The sequence below is a fragment of the Ochotona princeps genome, chromosome 5, assembly GCF_030435755.1.
Source record: "Ochotona princeps isolate mOchPri1 chromosome 5, mOchPri1.hap1, whole genome shotgun sequence".
Lineage (NCBI taxonomy): Eukaryota > Metazoa > Chordata > Mammalia > Lagomorpha > Ochotonidae > Ochotona > Ochotona princeps.
The window spans coordinates 39,761,746-39,784,629 of record NC_080836.1 but is presented as its reverse complement, the minus strand read 5'-3'; the positions used below and the strand labels follow the sequence as shown (position 1 = coordinate 39,784,629).

Below are 22,884 nucleotides of genomic sequence, written 5' to 3'. Positions count from 1 at the left end.
AAAGCAAACAAAGCAAAATTTAAATACATACTGCGTTCATAATATTCACCCCCCCACACACTTAAATTTTGGTAAATTTTAAAGCTTACAGAGCAAGAATGACAATTGCCACTGAGATTTCCAATTTTATGTTTTGTTCTATCGGCGTCATCATTTGTGCTCACATACTCTGTCTCATACCACACAAGCATACCTTGTTTTACAATGCAATTTGAAACAAAGATGTATGCATAAGGACAGCCTATAATTTCTCATGAATTAGCTAAGAATAAGGATAATCACCATTATGCCTATGAAAACAGAACAGTAACTCCTTGGTATGTAGCATGCATGTTATATTCAAATTCTTCAGTTGTCAGATTTTACCCCCCCTCTTAACTAAGATAATGAGAAACAAAATATTTCAAGTAACTTCTGAAAACAATATTCTATGTCTTGGATATATCAAAAGAGAGAAGGTACTAGAAAGAAATCCTAAGCTTTCATTAGGTTTTCATTGGTATTGAGACTCAAACGTTGTACATTTATGGCATAATGAAACAAAGTGAGCATATTAGTGTTAACAGAACTACGATTCAGTAGAATAGATGTCAGTATTAAATGATAAGTCTTAACCGCAATATTGAATACAAAATGAAGGGTGAGTATTCAGCCTCACGGTTAGCATGCTGGGTGGGGTACATAAGAGCTGTATCAGTTTCTGCATTGGATTTCCAGCTCTTGATCCCAGTGATCTGCCAATATGTGCTGTAGGAGAGAACTGGGATGGCTCGAGTGGTTGGGTCCTGGGTCATGCCTTCAGTACCTGGATTGAGTTTCTGGCTCTGGACCTGGCTCTGGCACAGCTGTAGCTGTTGCAGGCATTGGAGAACTGTACCAGCAGAAGGGTCGTCTGTCTCTCAGCTTTTCAAATAAAGGCAAAATTAAATGTGAAATGAAAATGTCAGTAAGGGCGATTTTTGCCTTAATTTTTCTTTCTAGGCAATACCACTAAAAGGGTCTAGAGACAATGATATTCTAATGGCAGTGAGCATACTCTGTATCTAGATATTGGTTTCTGAATCTCATTTTCCATCTGAAGAAGCCAGGGATAATTGGGGAGGAGTAGGGTAAGCCAGGGTGAAGACTGTTTCCAGGCCTGAATCAGAGAAATTAAAAGGTGAGCTTAGGCTATCTTATTATGCCAGCTAATTTTTGTAAATTTAGAAAATATTCAATTCCAATGTATTAATTCAGGCAAACATCATCAATGGGTGATAAAACCTTAGAGGATGGTTTTTTCCTCTGGGGGTTGGGGAAGGGGAATAGGAGATTTACCCACGGTCAACTCCATAATTTACTAAAAAGCGGGAAAATAGATTTTTATGATGGAAAGATCTGGAACTCACCACCCTCACCACGTGAAGTGATCAGCATCACTAGTAGTAGTAATTTGACTTCTGTCTCATGAGTTTGGTTTCATCAAAACCTACTACCAGAATTGGTGACAATTTTCTGATCTGCATTGAAAGGTTTTGTTATTGTTGGAAAGAAATAGGTTGTAATTATCCTAGTGTTTGGGGTTACATTTTCTGTCGTGCCTGTTTAGTTCTACTGTATGATTGTGTAGTAGCACAAAGCAGACACATTATAAGTGGGTGTGGCTGCTTTCCAAGACAACTTTATTTACAAAAATAAACAACTGATTGGATTTGAACTGAAGGTTATAGTTTATAAACTTCCAGCCTGCACTTGAGACCTTATCTATTTGCAAGAAATTTGGATGAAAGAATATGCCAAGTCATTGGATCTTAAGGGATGGATGCTGGCTTGGTGATTAAGGCATCTGTTTGGGTCGCCACATTCCAATTCAAGGGTCTGTGTTAGAATCCTGACTCTGCTCTCGTTTCTAGCTTCCTGCTAATGCAGATGCTGGGAGACAGATGATGGCTCAAGTGTTTTGGTTTCTGCCACCCATCTGGGAGTCCTGGATCACGTTCCTGCCTCGCCTTGCCCTGCCTAGACCATTGCAGGCATTTGAAGGGGTCAACTGGTGGAAGAGTATTCTTTCTCTCTGCCATTCAGATATTAAAATTTAAAAAAAAAACTGCATTTTGTGACTAAGACAAGTCCAAAATGTGGGGCATGCTAAAAGATAACTTTAAAATTGCTTCAGACAGCTCATTTCATAAGAATAAATATGGACAGCTGGAGCTAAAGCTGGAGACAAAAAGACAAAATGTTTCGTGTGTGAGTTTAAAGGACATAGTTATCTAGGTAACTCTAGGCTTTCTCCTGGGCATCTGTATTTTCAGACTGCAGTGCGGACTTTTTCAGTTAGCTCCTCGCCTCCCATCACAACCATCTGTGATCTCTAGAAGAATGAGTGGTTTGTTAGCATCTCAACCCACTTGAGGTGCTTTTCAAAGCCTCATTACATAAAACCAATAATATTTTTCCATGAACCTTTGATTAGAAGTCATTATGAAAGCAAGTTCTTGAAACCAGAGAACAGAGGACAAGCTGGCTGTGCTTTAATCACCAGTTGTTAATTATCCTTAATCCAAGCAGGTTTGTAGCATTTGACCTTTTTGTTTGCCAAGAAAGAGAAAAATGTGCTTGCTCTTAGTCACAGTCTAAACAGATGACTTTTTTTTTTTACCAGTAATTGTCATAAAGACATCCTTATTATTTGCCTATAATTTTCCCAAGAGGCAGGGCTTGCTGTTAAAACTGTTTCAGAAAATGTCAGTGACACCGTGAACTCTGTTGTGGAATAACAAATGAGCTGAAAACCAGTTTAAAGTACATATCCATGGATGTTTTTATTAAAAGATAGTTGAAAGGTACTTTACAGACTTAGTATCCTACACCTTAGAATAAGTAAAATCTTGTGTAGTCTGACATTTAATTCATACCTTCCTGTCATGACATGATCCTGGTTTTCCCTATAAAACTTTTTATATACCTCATTACACTCAACTAACCTTTTTGGGTCTCAAAGTCCTTGCCCCTAGTTTTCTGCTCCTGTTTTGGTTTCCTACCTTAGGAGTTTCCCCCTCTTTATCCCCCACACCTTTGTGTGTGTGTGTGAGGCAAAGCTTTTTCAAAATTCAAGGTTTCTTTGATTCACTCATCACAATGCAACTTCTCCCTGTTTTTTCTCCTCAGGGAGGTGTCAAATTTTACAGTAGCTTTTTTCATTCAGTGTAGATATAAGAGATTGCTGGTAACATGCAGAAACAAATCTAAGCTATATTTAAGGTCAGTTCACTATTCCCGATGTTTCTCTCCCACAAATAATGATTACAGGATGAAAACTTCATCTAAATGACCATTTCTAATCTGACAAAAGATCCTGAAGCCGTAACAAGTATTATCTGAAGATATCAACCAAAGCGTCAATTAAATCCTGGGCTTGTACCACTAGAAAAAAGGGTGAAGATAGAAACTGACATGTGTAAAATCATTGTAAACTTGTGTTTAAGGGGTTCAGAATTTCAGGTGCAACTCAAAGTAGTAAGTCCATTGATGATCAACTTGGGCTATTCTTTGTACAAGAGCAAACTTGATTGTCCTGTTATATGAGAACACAGTGGTAGCATTTTAGATCCAAAACTGCAAATAAAGCAACCAAGTTCCTATTGTCTTGGGATACAGTGATGAACAAAAATGACATCCCATTTTCATGGTCTTAAATTCAGATATTCTTGGTGTAGGTAAGTATGAAGTGCTATAGGAACAGCAATTAAGACAAGTAGGGGATGGCAGGAGTGAGTCAAACATCTTTAGATTGGAAAGAAAGGTTCTTCTGGGAGTGGAAACCATCCTAAATCAACACTCCAGGGAACTTCAACATATTGAAAGTAAAATAACTTAAAGCTCAATATCTGGAGTGGGTTGGGGGAAGGCTTTGATAAAGATGGAATTGATGCAGGCTGGAAAACATAGGGGTTGAGATATTGGATAATGGCCCCAAAACCTAGTTGAATAAAGGGAAGTTCTAGTATTCCACAGAATAGTATGGTATCTAGTCTGTGATTAAAGGAAGACATGGCTAACTCCCTGGTAAGATTTGTTTATGCTACATATGTTGAAATATTGCAGTAATTCTAGAAAGTACAGGTATTTAATATTAATCCATAACTTAATTTAAAAATTAACACGTACTAAACATGAGGGTAAATGGAACCATAAATCTTGTAGGGCATAGACAGGGTTAATTGTAACTACGGAGATTGGTTTTTTTGTAATTGCATTAGATGACTTAGTGGCTTATGTCTAACCTATTCCAAACTCATTTTTGCATAAATTTTAATATGTGAACAGATATTGAAAAATTCCAGAATGTTAGAATATTATAGAGCAACTGTATCATCAGTGTTGTATTACAAATGGGGAATTCACAGGAAGTTGTACATACTAAGATTCAAAATTGAACTGGAAATAATCTTATGAGTTAATAAAGAAAATTATCCGAGTTGTTACATGGTCCCCAGTGTAAGATCTCACTGGCATGATCAGGAAAAGAATTTTAGATGACCTGTTTCTTCGGTCTAGTTTGTTAAATATATGTATGTTGTATGTGGGATAACTTTAGTAAAGATGATTCTCAATTGAGTATAGAACTTTGAAGAGTATTTACAAGAGTATAATCTGTATTGGTTTGTAAGGAAAAATCCAGACATTGCATCTTTCACTGGTTTGGGGACTTTTTAATAAGATTCTACTTTAGTAAACTTCTATAGGATCATTGATTAAAACAGTTAACAACTTGGGGCAGGGAGGGATTTAAGAAAATTTTCTTTCACTGAAGTCTTCCAGAGTTCTTTCACTAAAGTGCTGTAAGTTGAGACCCTTTTGACTGATCTTGAGTGGAAATACAGAACAATGACTCCTCTGTATGAAATGCGCCATCATTCTCAAGATCACTTTTAGCTTCCCATTAGCCTTATCATTGCCACATGAGGAGTCTTAATGTATTTAGATTTTCCTGAATCAGTTTTCTAATCCTATAACAGTGTTTGCTGATCTCCTCATGCATTCCTTAAGAATTCAAGTATCGATTTTAAGACATTTAATGATCTCCCTTTCTAGTGTTTTAAGATACTAAGCTGGGATTAAATTATAGGAACTTCCAGGTTGATTAAGTATCCAGTTACTGTATGGTATCCATGGACACAGGAGTGCAGAGTACAAGGAAAAGAGCAGGAGTTTTCAGTAAGGAAAATGTAAAAAAAATCTGCCCCATATTAGAGTAGAAACAATAAAAACTTGACATGAACATTATTCAGATCAGTTATTTGATATCAGTTGTGCTCCCACAGGCCTTGGCTTGAGACACATTAAGTCAGGTTGAAAGAAAAGTAGTTATATTAGAAAAGTTTTAAGATGGAAAATTTAACCCATAGCTGTTTGTATTTCTCCTTAATAAGCGACTTTACCTAACAATATACTAATAAAACTGGCAGGGAAGGGTTGGGAGTGAGACCTGGGTCAAATTTTTATTCATAGCATATACTGCTTGCTGTGATATAAGTATTCCCACTATTGCCTATTTAAAAGGCATATATAGCACATGTGTTGTCTCTGAACAGTTTGGAAAGAGATGTGCAGTTGTGCAATATTACATATTTCTATGGATAGATGTAATCAAGAGCACAAATAGTACAAATAGAACTCAATCAAGAACACAAATATGTAGAAGTCATGAGTATGTTACCTTTGTGGTAAAAATATAATTATAAATTTATATAATTCAATGTTTAATGATGGCTGTGCTTAGCAATTAGTTTGTCAAGATGCCAATTTTTAAATTTTTGGCTCCCTCTGGGTGGTAAGAGGTGGCTCCAGTGTGCTGGGTACATAGCCTAGGTTTCCTGGGGAGATCAGTGCGATTCCCTGTGGAGTGCCTGTGTGCATCGCTGATATACAACATCAGCTGAGTTGCCTTCCCCTCATCACTGCTGGAGTTCAAAAATGAGATCTAAACTTCATGGAACCTATCAGATACTTACTGCTTACCCTGGCTTGTGTGTCCAGTTTGAAGTATATGTCTGGGAGGCATATGTGGAGTGAAGGGGTTAGGGGTGTGTGGTTGGTTTCCACTGTGTCTTGTTAGCACAAATAGCTTTGCAAACAAGTAAACTTACAAAACGCACAGCATGCTGATCACTGAAAAATAATTTCCTGGTGGATGGCCAGAAAGAGAAACTCTGAATTAGAGACAAAGGGCACTCCTCAGATAGTGAGCAAATTCTTTTATGCAGGAGTTTTACAATACAATTAAAAAAAAAAAGATAATGGATTGGGTGGTGTTTTAAGGAGGAATGTGAACATTCACAGGGAATAAGGTCATAATTGGGAGATAATTATAGTGCAGAAATTAGGACCATCCTGGTGTTGGATATGTCACATGCACAGTTGTCATGTAAATGCATCCCTGAATAGTGTAAGCCATAAGGCACACCGACAGCCTTTGGAGGATGGAGAAAGTTGTAACCCTCAAATGCAGGGAAGAATCCAACAAAGTCAGCCAATCAGAAATATTAAAGAGCAAAAAATTTAATTCTTCCTCGGGAGGTCTTCATGGCTAAAGACTGGAAGAGGATTTCTCACCTGTGCCATGTGAACAGATATCCGGAGATCGTGGGAAATGGAGACTAACATCCAGATGTGAGGATACAATGCAGTATGCATCTCTACTTCCAGACTAAGGATGGACTCCCAACGAAACTTTACTAGACAACAATAGGATGCTGGACTCTCTGCCATTGTCCATGCCCGCAATGATGGACATATGACTATGTATGAAGAACTATACTATAGTAATGATATAGGGGAACTCAGTGATGGGGGAGGGGATAAGGGAAATCCCAGGGGCCTATCGAACTGTATCATAAAATAATAATGAAGATCAAAAAAAAGAAGTAACTCATGGGTTATGGAATAAGCACAACCATGAGTCTGTAGCAGGAATCAAGAGTGGATGAGCAAGCTAGGGGAACTATAAGAAGAGCAACATATCAGCAGAGGTCAAGTATATGAAGGTCATCCAAAGTAAATAAAACAAAACTAAGTGACCTAGGGAAGTTTGGAGGTATTACCAGAACAGGGCACTGAAAAAGTACCCTGTATTGCAATAGTCTCCACACAACACAACCTACCTCAACAAGGCAGTTACTCTAAACTTCAGAGAGCAGAAGTACCACCTGGTGAGAACTCTCACCGAGAGTCTGCATTAGGGAAAAAAAAAAAGAATACCTGAAGAATCCAGTGTAATTGGTTTACCAACCACATTAAGAAAGGCAAACATATTATTTAATCCAAAGATCCTGCTGGAAACATCCAGGTGTGTAGGTGCGCAGTTTCAGCAGCCCCTTCTGGGAAGCTAATGCTGACTGCTATGAAAGGCAAGTTCACGATACAACTGTGACAAATTGTCACAGTCCTTCCAAACAATGCTCCTTTTACTTGGTTTGTGTTTTGGATGTTAATGTTGTGAATTGTGTATAATGCTACATTTTAAATCTTGGTTGGAAACAGGCGAGATGTAATCCTAATTAATTTTAGTTGCTAATACTCTTTGCCATTTAATCAGAAGCGAGCAATGCTCTTTGTATATTGGGTTAGAAATTTTAATCCTGAGTTGGCCTTTATAACATACAGAGTAACCATAAACTGTGAAGCTTTACACAAGTAAATGATAGTAGGTATTTTTAAATATAACAAGTATACATATTTATTGTTTTTCTGTAAAGCCTATCTATGCAGAAGTGTTCTTGATGTATTTACAATGTCTTGTTAAAGACGGAAGTCCAGTAGTTTGCATCAATTACACCTACAGAAAAATGCCTCATTCTGTCAAATGTTGTGGCTTTCTTCCTTGTAGTTTTTCCAAAGTCTCAAAAAATAAGTAGTCATTATTCTTACCACCTGGGAGTGTGGGGACTTGAAATCTTTCAGTATTTTTGAGGGAACAAGTCTTTGGAGGTATTAAAAAATGCCTGGGAGCCTTTCATGAAAGTGCTCCATGGACATACTCTCTGAAACTTCACATCTGGTTTTATGTTGGACCAGGTCCAAGCAGGCTGTTCCTATGGCCCATGTGTGGCGATCATCCTATGTGCAAAAGGTCTGTGCCTGTCCACAATTATGCTAATGCATACAGATGAATATTTTTTATGCACAGGATCGTAGTAGTCCAGGACACATAACAGAAAAGCTATCTGTGCCAGAATAAAATGATAAAACTATTTTCAAAACCAAAGATACAGGCAGAAGATAGATCTGTTGACATGGCAATCTTCAGGGAATCCAGAGATGTCACATCAGAAAGATATGTATTCACAGAAGGGAACCTCAGGGAATTCACTTGTTTCTTGAAATAATGGGAAACCTGGAAGATAGGAGTGATGACATCTGGAGGAGGACAACGAAGACTAACATTTAGTCACTTGGAGAGAAAATCTGAGTTGGCTTTCAGATATGACAAGTGTGACTAAGGAATTAGAATCTTATGGACATTAAAGTTTACAGAAAATCAAATAGCATCTTTGCTCTCCAGGCCCTGAGATCACCTGGCAGCTTGGGATAGAGTAAGTTGCTTGCGTTTGAGGGGAAACATTAGGCTATTTCTCCATTTAACTTGGACTAAATATTTTTTTTGTGGCCCCACTGAATGGGGACCTGACCACCATTAGGCCCTGTGGGAAAGTCAGGTCTATTTTGAGCTCAATTACTGGGAAATTGTTGTGAAGGGAGGCAGACCTCTATCCTGAAGAGCCTTGGGCTATGGCATTTCTGAGAAATGCCAGCAAAGATACAGTCCCTACACACCCCCACCCTTGACATCCCGTTAGCTATGTCTAGGCAGATCAAGGCTTGGCTATTATGCTTATTGGTAATGTTTCATAGAAGTTAGCTCATGTCCATTGTGCTTACATTTCTGACTTGCTTAGGAACCATACCCTTCATTTTCTCCAGTGTTCCTCCACCCCGCTAAGCCTAGTATGTAATAATTCAGATGTACTATTAAATTTATATAGCTAGCGAGTTGTTAGAAGCACATTTATTATGTGGGTGATTGACCCATGACTCTACTCTATGAATTTCTCCATTTTGGCATGCAAAGAAACATACCATGGAATGTGGGTGTGCACATCTGTAACTTAAGGAGGCAAATTACAGAGTGTGTGGAGGTTTCTTTTCATCCTTGAGTAACACTGAGAAGATGCATGTCTCCTTTAAAGGGTCCAGGATATGTGTATATTATTTGTAAGGCTATCTAGGTTTCTGTTCTTATCATTTGACCTTCTGCAGTCAAGTTGGCTCCCAATCAGATTAACTACTCAGACCATATTCTACAGAGCATTTCAGCCAGTGAGGACTGCTCTACAACAGTGGTCCTACAAAGTTATAATGAAGGTGAAAAATTCCTCCAGTTGTTTAAAATCATATTTATCTCTCCATTTCCAGAGCAAGAAGGATTTGTGTGGCAACTGTCTTCAGTGTCCAGGACTGTACCATGGTTATGGTTTGTAACCTAGGAGCAATAGGCTACACCAGACAGATCCCATGTGGTCAGCTCTACCACAGCTGGGGTTGTGTAAGCACACTGTGTGATTATGCATGCCACAGAACCATCTGTGGACGTACTTCTCAGTAATTCCTCCATTATCAACCAACACCATGTCGTGGATTTGCATAAGTTCTGGAGAAAGCCACCATTGCTTCAATTCTTGACCTTTCTAGAACAGCAGCATCTCACTGGAAGGAGATCTACAACCTGGATTCAGAGCTGAGCAGCAGGCACTGCCAGGGGCACCCTCCTGGGAAATCCAAGCATCACGTGGCTGGACTCCAGGGTGCATGGCAGTTTGGAGGTGCCTATCTTTTTAGAGGAAAGACCCCTTCCAGAGCTCAGTTCCCAAGGGGCAGAGATGATGGGAGCCACTTTACTGTGTCAGAGGAGTGCCTCGAAATGCCCACTCCAGCTGGTGAAAGTATGAGGGAGCCGAGGGGGGAAAGTATATATCAAAGTCACTCAGAATAAATGAAGTTTATCATTTGGTTTTTGAAAGCATATTAAAAATGGTTTTCCTTTTTTTTTTTTTTTTGCCAAAGTATTTTCTTGGCTTTTAGAGATGGGATTTAAAAGGTCGTTTGAAAAGAAAACAGAACCCTGAAAGGTGTTTATGAAAGCAACTGTTCTGTACATTGTGTTTTTTAAGTCTCAAATGTTGAAGAGGTGGTTTGTGAAGCCTTTTCACTAATCACTTCCTAGGCTGAGGGAAGATCAGGGCTGACTTTGTTGCTGTGGGTGGCTGAGTCACTATAAAAATCTCCAGTCCTTTTGATGTTTGCTTTTTACAGATGTTCTGAGACCCAAGAAAGAAGAAAGAGAATGGAAGGGAAAATTTTCAAACACTATTAGAGAAGCCAAATTGTGTTACTCGTATTTACTGAAATAATTTGTTTGAGGTGTAGAGGGTTGGGGCTTTTATATCTTGGTGCCAAGCCATCCAGCATTACCACTGTAGACAAATTAATTCCAACAGCATCAGACACTTGGCTTCTTCCAGGAGAAGAAAGACCAGCTAAAGACAGAAATTACTTCTCACAATATCTAAATGTTAAACTAGGCTAAACACTTCAACAATTTGGTAACAGTGATATTTTATTAGTACATTTTAATACATATTTCATGCTGAAAGAAATGCTTCTTAGTATTTATAATTTTAAAAATACTGAAATGTTCAGCATTGGAAATCCTATGCATCTTAGGAGTATTCTTTAAGGATTTAAAACAATCTTCAGTAAAAAAAGGCACCCAAGCTTATCTGTACTTTTTAACCAAAATTTAAAGACACACTTTGTTGTATCCCTTCTTACACAGCTGATAAAGTGATCATCATACTAGTGTAGCATCTTGAAGGCTTTTATAATGTTGACATTAGTTGAAGTTCATGCACCAAAAGCCATGGAAGTTCAAAGAGTCCCAATGCAATGAGGTGTCAAATGGCAGGTCTTTTCTCTGTGAAGACATTTGGCAAGTGGAAGGTCCCTGTTGGTACCATGTACAAAATGCAAATTTCTTGTTGCTCTGAGTGCAGAGGTGTGATTGGTATGTTTGAATCTATGGTGGCAGTTAGGACAAAGGCTGATATTCATGGGTGGCCTCTTAAACTTACTCCTGGAAGCCAATGTGTTATTCCTACTCTACTCTGCCTCCAAAAAGTCACCAAATCATGATAATCAGTGGAATGTTTTCCATCACTTTCCAATTTTATCATTTATCCTGTGTTTCATTTAAGTACTTTGCGCGTTTGGGGGATCACAAAGGCAATTAAGGCATGGTTGCTGTATGCAGAAGATGCCCAGTCCAGCAGAGAAGTAGGACATTTAAAAAACCACTATGATATAACCCATACATGCATTTGTGCTAGTCCATTAGTCTATTTCAGCATTACTGCTTATTCATGGAAAGGCAAGGAATATTTCCAAAACTGGGTTCCACTGAGAACAAACAGCTTTCAGTTGTCAGATAAAATTAGGCCAACAGCAACACCAAGTCCTCCTTTTGCAGATTCATAAAGCACACTTATATTATCAAAACTTTGAGATCCTGTTGTAAAACATGTTCCTTTACTTTCAGTATTTTCCCCACACTTACTTCAACACATCTCTTCCTGCCACACATGCTAACACCCAGTGGGATATTAACATTGCATGGTCATTGGTTGGGAAAACGAATCAATTGCTACCTGAGCAGCTACAGGTCTTTGAGAATTAGACACATTGCCTTATATGTAGAAGATTCATGTGCTATTCGGGAATCCTTAGAAGCACCTGACAAATCCTGACTTTAACTTGCTCAGCAAAGGATTGATGAAAAAGAATGTGAATCCAGGAGTGTGTCTTAGCCAAGGAACCCAGTGCCTTCAGGTTTCTTTCCATCTGTTTAACTCATACATGCCTGAACATTGGGAGAAATTCCCTTTGTGTTTGCAGTGGAGGCAGGGCACCAGCACAAGCAGCATCAGGCTTAATTACATCTTTCTAGATCAGTGATTTCAGAGATGGATTTTCTTCAGTAACCAGCTGACACAGCTGAAAAGCCCTGTACTCCCTTAGTCACTGTGGTCATATTTTTAAAGGTACTGTAGCTGGTCACATCTGAATCCTACACACCAGGGAGAGGAGAACCCCGAATACAGCCCCTACAGACCTACATGGAATGTGGAAAGGCAATTCTGCAAATTAAGGTGGATGTGACTAGGCTGATGCTGGAGATTTAAAGTGACATGTTTACCATAGTGCAGCTTAATTATTAAAATACAGGTTTGGCTTTAGTAGGCAATTGGCTCTGGTATTCAGTTACTGCTAGATAGAAGGGATAAGAAAATAAGCTCTCCCAATATCGGAGTCACTACTTTTAGAAGACCTTCCCCCAGTGTATAAAATTTTATCCAATAGTCCCAGTCACTTCAATCACTTAATTACATATTTCTTTGTCCCAGAAAGCTGTATTTGAATTTACACATTGAGTGCTTCCCTGAGAGTTCTGGATTGCTCAAATGTGTGTGTATTTGAGGCAAAAACTGTTGCAGCAGTGTTAGGAGCTATTTTAAATATTGCGAAGTTAGTTGCCCATTTTGGGGAAGAGAACAAATCCCAAATAGTTGGGTAGGCAGACCTTTGGCTCAGTCCAGTGGCAGGTAGGTGAACCTTCTAGCCTTCTGCTTAGATTTGGGATAAGGTTTGCTCCTATGTTTTCACATCTAGTCCATCTATATACAACTCAAACACCCTATATGTAATGCAGGAGCTGTTGCAGTTACACTAAAATGGAATAGTGTTCCACTTGACAGTTTTGTCCAAAGTTAATGCTGAACTTAAAATAGATAATCCAAAGATCTGGAGCTTTCAGGGAGGTGGAGGCTGCAGATATTTGTATACTGGTTATAGTAAGAATTAATTCCCATAAATTTCAGAATTCGCTTTGGAATTTTAAGTGGACAGATGAGGGGCCAGTCAACACTGGAGGGAAAGCAGTCCAGTATACAATTCAGTATTATTTATTGCAGACATAAGAGAAAGTCTGGAAGGTAACACTGGATCTGCTATTTGGGGTCACTGCCAAAACGAGGGGGAATGTCATCTGTGCAGTGAAGAAGAAACAGCCTAGAATACAGCAGTTTACAATCAAGGTGCAGTGAGCACCTGGTGACAGTCCTGCTTCTGAGGAATTTTGCTGCAAAGGGACTAGTAAAAGCATCTCTAAAGAGTATTGGAGTTGAGAACCATTTCTACCACTATTTAAGGAAAATTGAAGATCAGTTGCAGGGAACTTCAATAAGTTGTGGGAGGTCCTGTACCCAGTTAACTAATGGAGCTGTAAGCAATTTAGTCTTGGTGTGACCGATTGTTAGTTGATTGTCTGAGGCTGTAGCTCATTAAGTTATTTGTTAGGTCTCACCTAATGTCAGAATTATGGGAAAAGTGGTTAGAAAGAGTGAGGAAATAGAAGTATTGGAGCTCTTCTATTGTCTAGGGATAACTATGTTCAACAGATAAAAAGCCCAGGTTAAAGGAGCAGATAATGTGTGAACTTGGGTCTTGAGGAGGTTGAGGTGGGCAAGACATATTGAGAAAGTGAATGCTGAAATACAAGATCAATAAATATATAGGTAAACATGCAGGTACTACAGTCATCTAGAGAAACTGTATAAGACTATCAAGACGTGAAGCTGCAATGCAGTATGCATCTCCACTGCCAAATCGAAGATGGTTTCCTAATAAAACAAAGATATCTTGACAAGAGGATGCTGGACTCCGCCATTATCCATACCTACAACGTCAGGATACACTTACATAGCACAACAGTGAACGTAAGACTGTCTTCTGAAGGACTATATTATTGTGATAAAATAGGAGAAATCAAGGAGAGAAGAAGGGAGGGGAAATCCCAGTGCCTTCGGAACTGTATCATAAAATAATTTGAAGAAAATGAATGCTTAGTGGCCTTCCCAGTGAAGCAGAAGGTGCCTTATTGACAGCCAAGAATGCCAAGCAGCTGAGGATCCATGGCAGTGTTGGACTGTCCAGTTAATGTTTGACTTATCTATATGAACCCAAGTACAGGCTGGGAATTAGAGTTGGTATAAGTACAAAGGCAGGATAATCAAAGGACAGCATCACAATGCCTTATGAAGAAATACACAATCGCTCAAGGGTGGGCAGAGAATGGAGGAAAGCCCAGTTCTGCTTCCTAACCCTAGGGAAAAGGTAAAGGTGGAAAGACCTTAGTTTCAAGGGTGAAAACATGAGCCCTATATTAACACTTGCTTCAGCTAGGAAGCATCTTACAAAGTCAAAGTTTAAAGTCATAGGTTGAAGATTGTTCAACAAATGATAGCATTAAAGAAGCTGGCATTTCTCCATTTTAAAACCTCAAAAGTTTTGCTCGTTCAGCCTTTCCACGTTGGAGAGGTTGGCTCTAGAGAAGGGAGTCACAAAAAGATCTTTCAATTGTAGGTTTTAGTGGGGCAACATCTCTAGGTGAGGCTGAGCTAAGCCTGGTCGAAGCAGGGATTGCTGAAGTACAATGAAGTGAATATTGGTAGGGAAATCTTAGGAAATTCCTTAGCCCAGCAATTTCACTCCTTAGCCCAGCTACATCTTCCCCCTTAACCCAAACTACATTTTGAAGAGATCTTCCCCCCTGCCCCCCCCCATTTTTGAGCAAAGGTATGGACAGCATAGTCCTCACAAGGGCAGCTCCCCCCCAAACCAAGTTCTGAGCACTTCAGTGAGAACAACGTGATTAGAAAGCATTTATAGAGAAACCGCTAGCAAACAACTTAATTAGCTACAGCCTCTGTCAATCAACCAGCAATTGGTTGCAGCTAAGCTAGTTAATGTTTACAGCCCCGTTAATTGGCTACAGGGTCTCCTGCAGCCAACCGAAACTGCGCTACTGAGATTAAATTCTGTGTTGGTTTGAAGGGGAGGGCCCAGTGCAGGTGTCCAGTCCAAACCCATGTTCTCCTAAATCTTATTTAACAGGCTCAATGGATGATAATGGAGCATTTTGCATAATTCTGAGTTAAAACTGAATGTTGATCTGGGTAGGTGATTTCAAGAATCCTAGTAGAAAGAGGCTGGTATCATCCCAACATCAATGGGAAAACTTGTCTGAAATTGTCCCTAGGAGGTAGAAAAATGCAGCCTCCTCTCTACAGGTATCCTGTATTTAAGGGATTGCAATAGAGGTAGTGTCACCTAGGGAACGCTGGTTTCAATTAAGACAAACTGTTGAAAGCAGTAGCTAAGAGCATCGTCAGGTGGGGGTGTGCTTCAGTGGAAGAAAGATTTTCACACTAACATTGTTTACACTTGCTAGAAATTAAAAAACAGAAGGCGTTAGGCTTGGATTCTAGTTTGTTTTATTATAGTTTTTAACCCAATATAGATAACATGCATCTTTCTCCCTGCACCCCAGTTTGTCATTAGAAAGTAGCCTAAGGAGATTTTGATCATATGTAAAGATATAAGATGATTATAGAGACAGAAAGGAATCAGTAGATCAAAAAGATAAATTGTAGCAGCAGGGAGTTTCGAGCTAATTTGGGGGGAATGGGTAATGTGATATTTGTAGCATTTTTCCCACTGCCTCTCCACATTATGTCCTGTTTTCAGGCTCGGAGTGCTAGGTTCAAGTCTTTGATATTTCTGCACCTCCAATTCAAGTGCACTCAGTGAAATTGGAACTGGTTACAAGCAAGAGGAGAAAGTACTTCATTCTCATTGAGGGGTTTTTGCTTCTACTGTGATAAAATATCCAGAGCTGCAACAACTATTTTCAAAGAAAATGGTTCTTAACTCATTTCTAAGTTCCTTTCCTCCTCCTTTGATTTTACTCAAGGCATCCTTTAAACATCATCCTGTAGCCCAAGGTTTGTCAGTTGTGTCATTAGGATGAGCCAGAGTTGGCCCATCAGAAGGACAGTTTTCTAAAAGCTATTGCTGCAACTGTTCATCAGTGATGCTGATCCTAGAAGGCCTTAGGATGTGTTGGATCTGAGGATCTGGGAGGTGAGGGGGCTCAAATGATCTTTTCCTGTATGTCAATAGCACCAAGCAGGAATTTCTAGTTTGGATCTGTCCCCAGACATGTAATTTTCACATTCGGCATACACAGATGTACACCCTACCTACGTAGTAATTTGTACGTGGTTATGTCTTGATAGCCACAGTGAAGTGGAGTCTCTCTAATCTGTATATTTATCTGGACCATTGTTCTCATAGTCCACAGAGCTACAGGATCAGCACCACTTGAAGCTCAGTCAGGAAATGGCAGATGTCTGCTTTGCTCACTAGGAGTGAAATCAGGAACCCTGGAGGTAGCTGGGGAGTCTCCATTTAACCAGCTCCCCAGGTGATTCTGATGTTAGCATTGCAAACCACTAGCATTGAGTCTTAGCCTAGCCTAATCATTGGAAACATTTTGCAGAACTTTGAAAAAAATATGCCAAGACTGGGACCCTACTATCAGGTTATGAGATCATTAGCCTAGGGAGAGCTCCTGATATCAGGTTTTTTATTTTGTTTTATTTACGAGTGAGCGAGCAAGCAAGGAGCTCTAATCTACTGCCTGACTGCTCAAATACCCACGGGATTGGCAGGAAACTAAGTTCTTGAGCTATCACCTGATGCCTTCCTTGGTGTGCACCAGCATTGGGAACTAGGGCTGCAAGTTGAACTCAGATATGATATGGCACATGGACGTCTTAGACTCTAGGCTAAATGCCAACCGCTGATACCAGTTTTTAAAAAATTCCAGTGTCTCTACTTAAGCATTAATTAAGCACCATTTTACAACAATCCAGAAAGGGGCTTTATAATTTAGTACCTTATGGTAAATCCAAAAGTAGTTTATTAAGAACAGTTTTGTGCATTTTACTGGAGTGCTGACTCAGGCATGCCTATACCACTCACAAACCACAAATATTGAAAACAGAACAGGGACTTTGTTGTCTTTCTCCCGACCGCCACCCCACTGTTGTGCCCTGAGCACTTAAGGACTTTGTTGTCCTTTTACCCCCCACCTCGCTGTCTCCCCCACTGAGCACCTAGAACAGTGTTTGGCACATAGTAGGTGCTTAAATATCCATTGTCAGTCAAGTGAATAAATTTCATCAGTTAACAAATGGGGTTCTGATATCCTCACAAAAGAACCGGTAGGTGCTCGGGACCTGAAGAATGCCCCCTGTTTGGGGCTGGCATGGTTCTGTGCACTGTGAGCTCTCTTTGTTCTTGTCCTCCGCCCGTCTGTACCAGGATGTTACTGTTTGGTATCAGGACTCACATTGCTATTTGCAGAAACGCATCAGGACTCATGGCCTTGGCCAGCACCACCAGAGAGGGGTAGACAGGCAGTGAGGGTGTGAGGGAGCCCCCTGCCCTCTTAGAGGGGCAATGTCCTTCGATGTGAATGGCTGCTCAAGCGATTTCCATTTTCTGGCAGCCTTTTTCCTCTCCACTTGAGAGGTGCTGACACCTGGCCCACCTGTTTTGATCTGTGCATTTTTTCCTGCTGAGGCACCCTGAGGCTGATGGAGGGGTCCCCTCAATTTGATGAGAACAACTTTTTGAGTAGGATTATGAGCCAAAAGTGAATTTTCCAACAGGCAGAAACAGGTTTCCCAGGAAGCTGCTGCTGAAACCCTTCTGGCAGCAGCACCTGCAGCAAGTACCTCTTTAATGATTTCTTGTTCTCTACTGAGTGAGCCATGTGACTTAAACACTAAGCAAGTGTATTGTAAAATGCTTTTAATTCAGGAAGGAAAAATTGCTTCCCTGAAATATTTGGTAGTTGGTGGTAGGTGGTTTGATGATGGCTAGAATACCTTAATTAAGATATGTCTTCATAGTCTTTGTTTACTGCTTAAGTTATTATTATTATTATTTCAGTTGTAGAAATTGCCCCTAGCAGTCATTTTCCAAAAGTCTGCCCACCCCACCCTCCTTGGTGTAGTGATACCTTCTTGTTTAGACTAACGTGAGCCGTGATTCCAGTTGAGAATGAGGTCAAGATTCTCTGCAGTACATTCATAATATTGCAGTTCCACTACTTCAGTGAAGTTTCTCCAAAGCCAGGGCTCAACATGTTTCCAAACCATTTGTGTCTGGGTCCTCATTTCTTGGAGCACAGTATACACATAAAAAGTCTCCTAAGTGATATATAAATTCTGATTCTACATGAAAGCTTTGCTGTCCCCTCCACTACACTCAGTCCCGGTGGCTTAAATAAAATCCCGCTCAGATTATTGTTAATGCCATGCCTGATTCTGCAGCAGCTGTTGCTTTTGCACAAAATGATGTTTCTCCTCCTCCAAGAGAAGTTGAAAATGACTCTTTTGCAGCACTTCCAACATGTGAAGATTCAGGCAGCACACAGGAGACTGAGGAATGAACCCATGGCTCCTGTTTGGAAATTCAGAGCACAGCTTTAAAACTATTGAGTTTTGCTACTGCCCAACATTGACTTTCATAGCAACAGTTTAATTTGAAGAAAATCTGCTACCTCAAATGGCTAAAAGTATTTATGTGGAAAATTTTTCCAATGACTGACTTCACTGTGTAGCTGTTTTCTTTCCCCATGAATATGTGAGCATTTGGCTCCTGCCCAGGAATTTTTCTGCATCACTTCTCTTTAGAATATTTTCTATCTAGAGCAGAAGAAAGAAGCACCAAGAGTTTCCCCTTTGTGAATGGAATAGTGTTTGAATTCACAACATAGCATGTGTATGACTGAAGAATCTGAATATGGGTCCTGTGTTCCCAGGTTTTCCAATGGTGAATCTTTAAGGTCAGCAAAGTTCACCTTAGTCATCACTCTGAAGTGAATGCCGCCCAGATGAGCTCTGCACTTCCTCTGACAGCCCTTGTCTGTGCTTCCCACTTGGCTCAGTCACTAAAGGAACTGCCTCCAGCCCACTTCCTTCCTTAACCACATCTCATTGTGAAAGCACTCCCTACCTGCTACTCTTGCCTAGGTCACCAAAGACTCCCTGTTGTTCAGCTCAGTAGCTGTGTGAGACAGTAACTCATGTTTTCCCATGCACTTGGATGCCATTCTCTCTAGTTTCCTAGGGCCATTTATCTCCCTCATTCCCCTAAATTATTTCCTCTTTTTCTGTCTGTCTTTAGCATTCATTTCCAGGTCCACATCCATTCTTCCTCCACATTCTTACTATGGATGAAGGTATCTGTCTTAGTGGCTTCAGTTCCGTTCTGTTAGTACAGACTTCCTGCCTATTTCAACATTCAAGGTCTGCTGAAGACAAGTCTATGTCTAAACCAAACCCATTTCCCTCTCTGCTTTGTTTCTCTAAGTTCCTAGACAAGTGGGGACACTAGTGTTTGCTGTACAAGACTGAATCCTTCTCTCTTCACCCATACAATAGACTAACATTTACTATATATTTCCTATACAGCTTATAAATTCATGCCTTCCAACATTTTATTGATGCAAAGTCCAGAAACCATTAACATTGCTCTGGTCTTGCCACCCAACCAGTCCTCCTCTGTATTAAGGGCACTGAAAGTTGTTATTTGTTTGTTTGTTTGTTTTTCTGCCTGAAGCATTCTCTTTACTCTCTCCCTCTCTCTCTCTCTGGTGAACTCCCACTTCCTTTTGTTTTTCAAATCCAGAGCTTCCTCTTAGATCCTCCCCCAAACACCTCACTGTGCTATCAGCTCCAACTACCCTGTACTAGCGTTGACTAGGTCTTTGTATCCCCATTAGATTGTCAGTTCTGTGAGGCCAGGAGCATGTATCTAGTGCTGAGGTTGTACTGTGAGACCCCTGCCCACCTCTTGATGTGTGGCAGGTGCTCAGTAAATACCTGCTGGATGAGTGAACCTCTTGGTAATCCTTCTGACACAGATGTAAATGCCTAACTCTTGCTTGCAATTTCTTTCTTGCAAGTCAGTTTCCCTGGCTGGAACAACTATGATTTTTCCTTCTCAAAACAGATGAAAACCTTATGTCTTCACTATTCCAACTTTGCTGTTGAAGAGGCTGGAAGGATGGTCAGAGTCTTTGAAAGGTGTGAGGGTTTTCCTTTTAGCTTCTGTTCCTCCAGTTCTACCGTGCTTCTGCTTCCCTGCTAGCCTGAGCAGCAGCCTGTTTCCTGAGAGTATTTCTCCCCAGGAGTGAATCTTCCTAAGGAAACCAGGGAACTGCCTGCCAGGATCTTCCTCCAGTGCTGCTCCAGGCCTTTCAATAATTGTTCAAAGCTCATTCTGTTCTTGCTACATTGAATTCTTCCCCTCCCCAAAGCCTCTGAGCCCAAGTGAGGCCACAGAGGCATCGCCTGCCAGACTCTAGCCCTGCACTTGCTCTCTGCCTGGAAGACAGCGTCCTCCCTGCCCTCATCCCTTCTTGCCTCTTCTAGTACTAACCTGGAGATCTGGCTCAGATGCCACCTCCTCCATGACGTTCTTGCTGCGTCTGGAAAGTTCCTCCTAAAATCCTTCTAGTGATCTAGTGATCATCTCCAAATTCCCAGTGGACTTTATTTGTTCTTCTCTTGAGGCACCTTAAATAAAACATCTTGTTTTGTCCTTACACATGTTTTGTCGTTTATCTGTTAAACTCTCAATTTCATAGGAGCAAAGTCTTCCTCTGTGCACACATGTTCTCTAGCACAGGATTTGGCATGCAATGGGTATTCAAAAGATGGGGAGTTAGATGGAGGAATCATAGCGTAAGAGAGGAGAGCAAAAGGGTTCGCTGCATGGGGGGTGGCAGACCAAGGGCAAGGCTGGGTGCTGTGAAGTCTAAATGAGTAAAAGCATCAGGTGGATGAGTAAAAGATCAGGTGGATAGTGAGCACTCAACAAATGTCAGACTCCACCTATGAAGGGTCTACAAAAAGCACTTGTATGCATGTGCAGGTATGCATGCTAAGGGCAAAAGGCGTTTGTGACGGGTGCTAGAAAGAATGGTCAACTTTAGCCAGTAATGATGGATGACAGAGGCAGTGGCCTCAGACTCGCCTGATAAGCCAGGAGCCTATGAAGATGAATGCCTGTGGAGATGAATCCTATTTCTACAATACAATGGAAGAATGATTTGGGCAAGAAGAAGGGAAGGGAGACTATCTGAAGAGGGGCAGTGGGGAGATCTCAAAGAGCCGAGGGATGTTAACCAGTGTTTCAAAGTGTTTTGTTAAAAAAATTTTTTTTTATTATTTTAAGGGGGTGGAAATATAATTCTAGGGGAAACTCATGTTTTTGCTGCCATCTACAGATGTCAAAGTGCAATTTTTACAGGTTCTTAACACACACACATACACACACACACACCCCATCTCAGATAGAGCATTCTGGACAAAATGGGTGGTGACCTATATGGTTTAGTAGGAAAAATTTATTGTAATAGCTTATTTAGCTTCTATATCTAAGTGTATGCATATTTAACAAGTAATGTCACTTTTGGCATGTTAAACTGTATTAAAATTTATCAGAATATTGTTTTACTAACCCAGGAGTAAGCCAGCAGGTCAGTTGCATGGTGGCTTCCAAGGCATGCTTTGAGAGTTAATAACTTCATTGAGAAATCAGATGAACTGGATTTTACTCCATGCTTTCTGCCATTTCTCTGGTTGTTATTTGAATCACTGCAGATTGAATTTTATGCAAGTTTTTTCTCTTCTATTGTTTGGCTATGAGCCCAAACTATAAAACCAAAGTGTGACAGTGATGTCACCTTTGAGGTGCCTCCCTCTGTCCTCACCCATCATACCTGCAGGACTGTTACAAATCCTCTCTGACCTCCCTGTGCTCTCTTTAAAGGGTCAAATATAGACAAGAATTATTGGAAAAGCGCTTGATGGAGAAACGGGAGGCAGCCCTCCAAGAAGCACATGAAGAAGAAGAGAGAGCAAGGCGGCTGGAGGCTCTCAGGCAACAGGTGGTTTTCATTTGGAAAGTTTCATGAGTGGTTCATTAAAAAAAAGTTTCTAAGTGCTCTTAATAACATTATGACTGGTCCTTAGTTCATGACATCTGCTGCATAAAATGACACTATTCCAAATTGAGACACTCATGTTGATTCCTGGAAGCAATTAGATTTATGTTGAACTATTTCTAGTTTCTCAGTGTATTAAAAGAACTTTAAAGCACCTTTTAAAAAACTCAAAAAATAATTGTATCCACATCACCTCTAGTTTATGCGTTGAACTGTATCCATTTGCAACAGGAAACTCTCGATCTAGTCCTAAGATGTTCTTGGCCTCACAGAATGTGAAGGAGTAAGATAATTCTCTCTGGGATGGAACCTCTGTTTGGAAGTATTCCCCAGTCCATAAACATATTTAAAATCTTAAAAAAAAAAAAAAAAGACTTTTTGGGCCAGGTGCAATAGCGTAGTGGTTAAAGTCCTCGCCTTGCACGCACCAGGATCCCATATGGGTGCCGGTTCTAATCCTGGCAGCTCCACTTCTCATCCAGCTCCCGGCTTGTGGCCTGGGAAAGCAGTGCAGGATGGCCCAAAGCCTTGGGACCCTGCACCCATGTTGGAGACCCAGAAGAGCTCCTGGCTCCTGGCTTCGGATTGGCTCAGCTCCAGCTGTTGCAGCCGCTTGGGGAGTGAATCATTGGACGGAAGATCTTCCTCTCTGTCTCTCCTCCTCTGTGTATATACACCTTTCCAATAAAAATAAATAATAAGTCTTTAAAAAAAAAACCTTTTGTGGATATAAAAAAAATCCTCCCATTCTCTTGCCAAATAAAACTAGGAGAGAGTACATGAAAGTAGACTGTAAAAATGAGGAATGTAAGAACTTAGGATATGTGATAAAATGGTCTTACCTGCTTATTTCTCAGAGCCTT

At 40.4% G+C, this 22,884-nt stretch overlaps 1 protein-coding gene across 4 annotated transcripts in view; it reads left to right on the top strand.

Annotated features, from left to right (window-relative positions):
* The window catches only part of CCDC148 (coiled-coil domain containing 148), a 248,390-nt gene that overhangs the window by 201,514 nt on the left and 23,992 nt on the right, over positions 1-22,884 (top strand). For all 4 annotated transcript variants that reach the window (XM_058664513.1, XM_058664512.1, XM_058664511.1 and 1 more), the window contains exon 13: positions 21,847-21,964. In XM_058664513.1, coding sequence (XP_058520496.1) covers positions 21,847-21,964 — 118 coding nt within the window. The remainder of the gene's footprint in view (positions 1-21,846; positions 21,965-22,884) is intronic.